Here is a 397-nt window from a genome sequence, read left to right as displayed (position 1 = left end):
GGCTCGGTGGATCCCGTCACGGCCCCGCGCTGGGCTCGGGGGTGGGGGGCTTCTGATGTCCCCGCTTTCCCCTCCCAGGTGACTCTCTGTGTCTTTTCTCTTCCAGGAGCGGGTCATCCCATGAAGCCGCACCGTCTGGCACTGACCCACAGCCTGGTCTTGCACTATGGCCTCTACAAGAAGATGATCGTAAGCAGCACTTTTGGGGCACAGCGGGCCTTCCTGCACCCAGGCGGCGGGGGAAGAGGGAGCTCTAGGAGGCGGCCTCAGGCAGGCGGCTGCCAGAGTGGGAGTTTTAGGCTTCAGCATGTATGAAAGGTGCCAGAGCCCTGTGCACTATCCTGCTGGCTTCAGTCGTGGCCTCCGTGTTAAGGCTTGGCCCCTGGTGGGAGGCTCC

The 397-nt window shown here is 63.2% G+C and overlaps 1 protein-coding gene across 1 annotated transcript in view; it reads left to right on the top strand.

Annotated features, from left to right (window-relative positions):
- The first annotated feature begins 105 nt into the window (after window positions 1-105).
- HDAC3 (histone deacetylase 3) overlaps window positions 106-397 on the top strand; it is a 10,985-nt gene continuing 10,693 nt past the window's right edge. The window contains exon 1 of the mRNA XM_010183277.1: window positions 106-189. Within this exon, the coding sequence (XP_010181579.1) occupies window positions 121-189 (69 nt within the window). The 5' untranslated portion in view covers window positions 106-120. The remainder of the gene's footprint in view (window positions 190-397) is intronic.

Source organism: Mesitornis unicolor, unplaced genomic scaffold (assembly GCF_000695765.1).
Source record: "Mesitornis unicolor isolate BGI_N332 unplaced genomic scaffold, ASM69576v1 scaffold18494, whole genome shotgun sequence".
NCBI classification, from domain to species: Eukaryota; Metazoa; Chordata; class Aves; order Mesitornithiformes; family Mesitornithidae; genus Mesitornis; species Mesitornis unicolor.
This window is presented reverse-complemented; position numbering and strand designations above follow the sequence as displayed.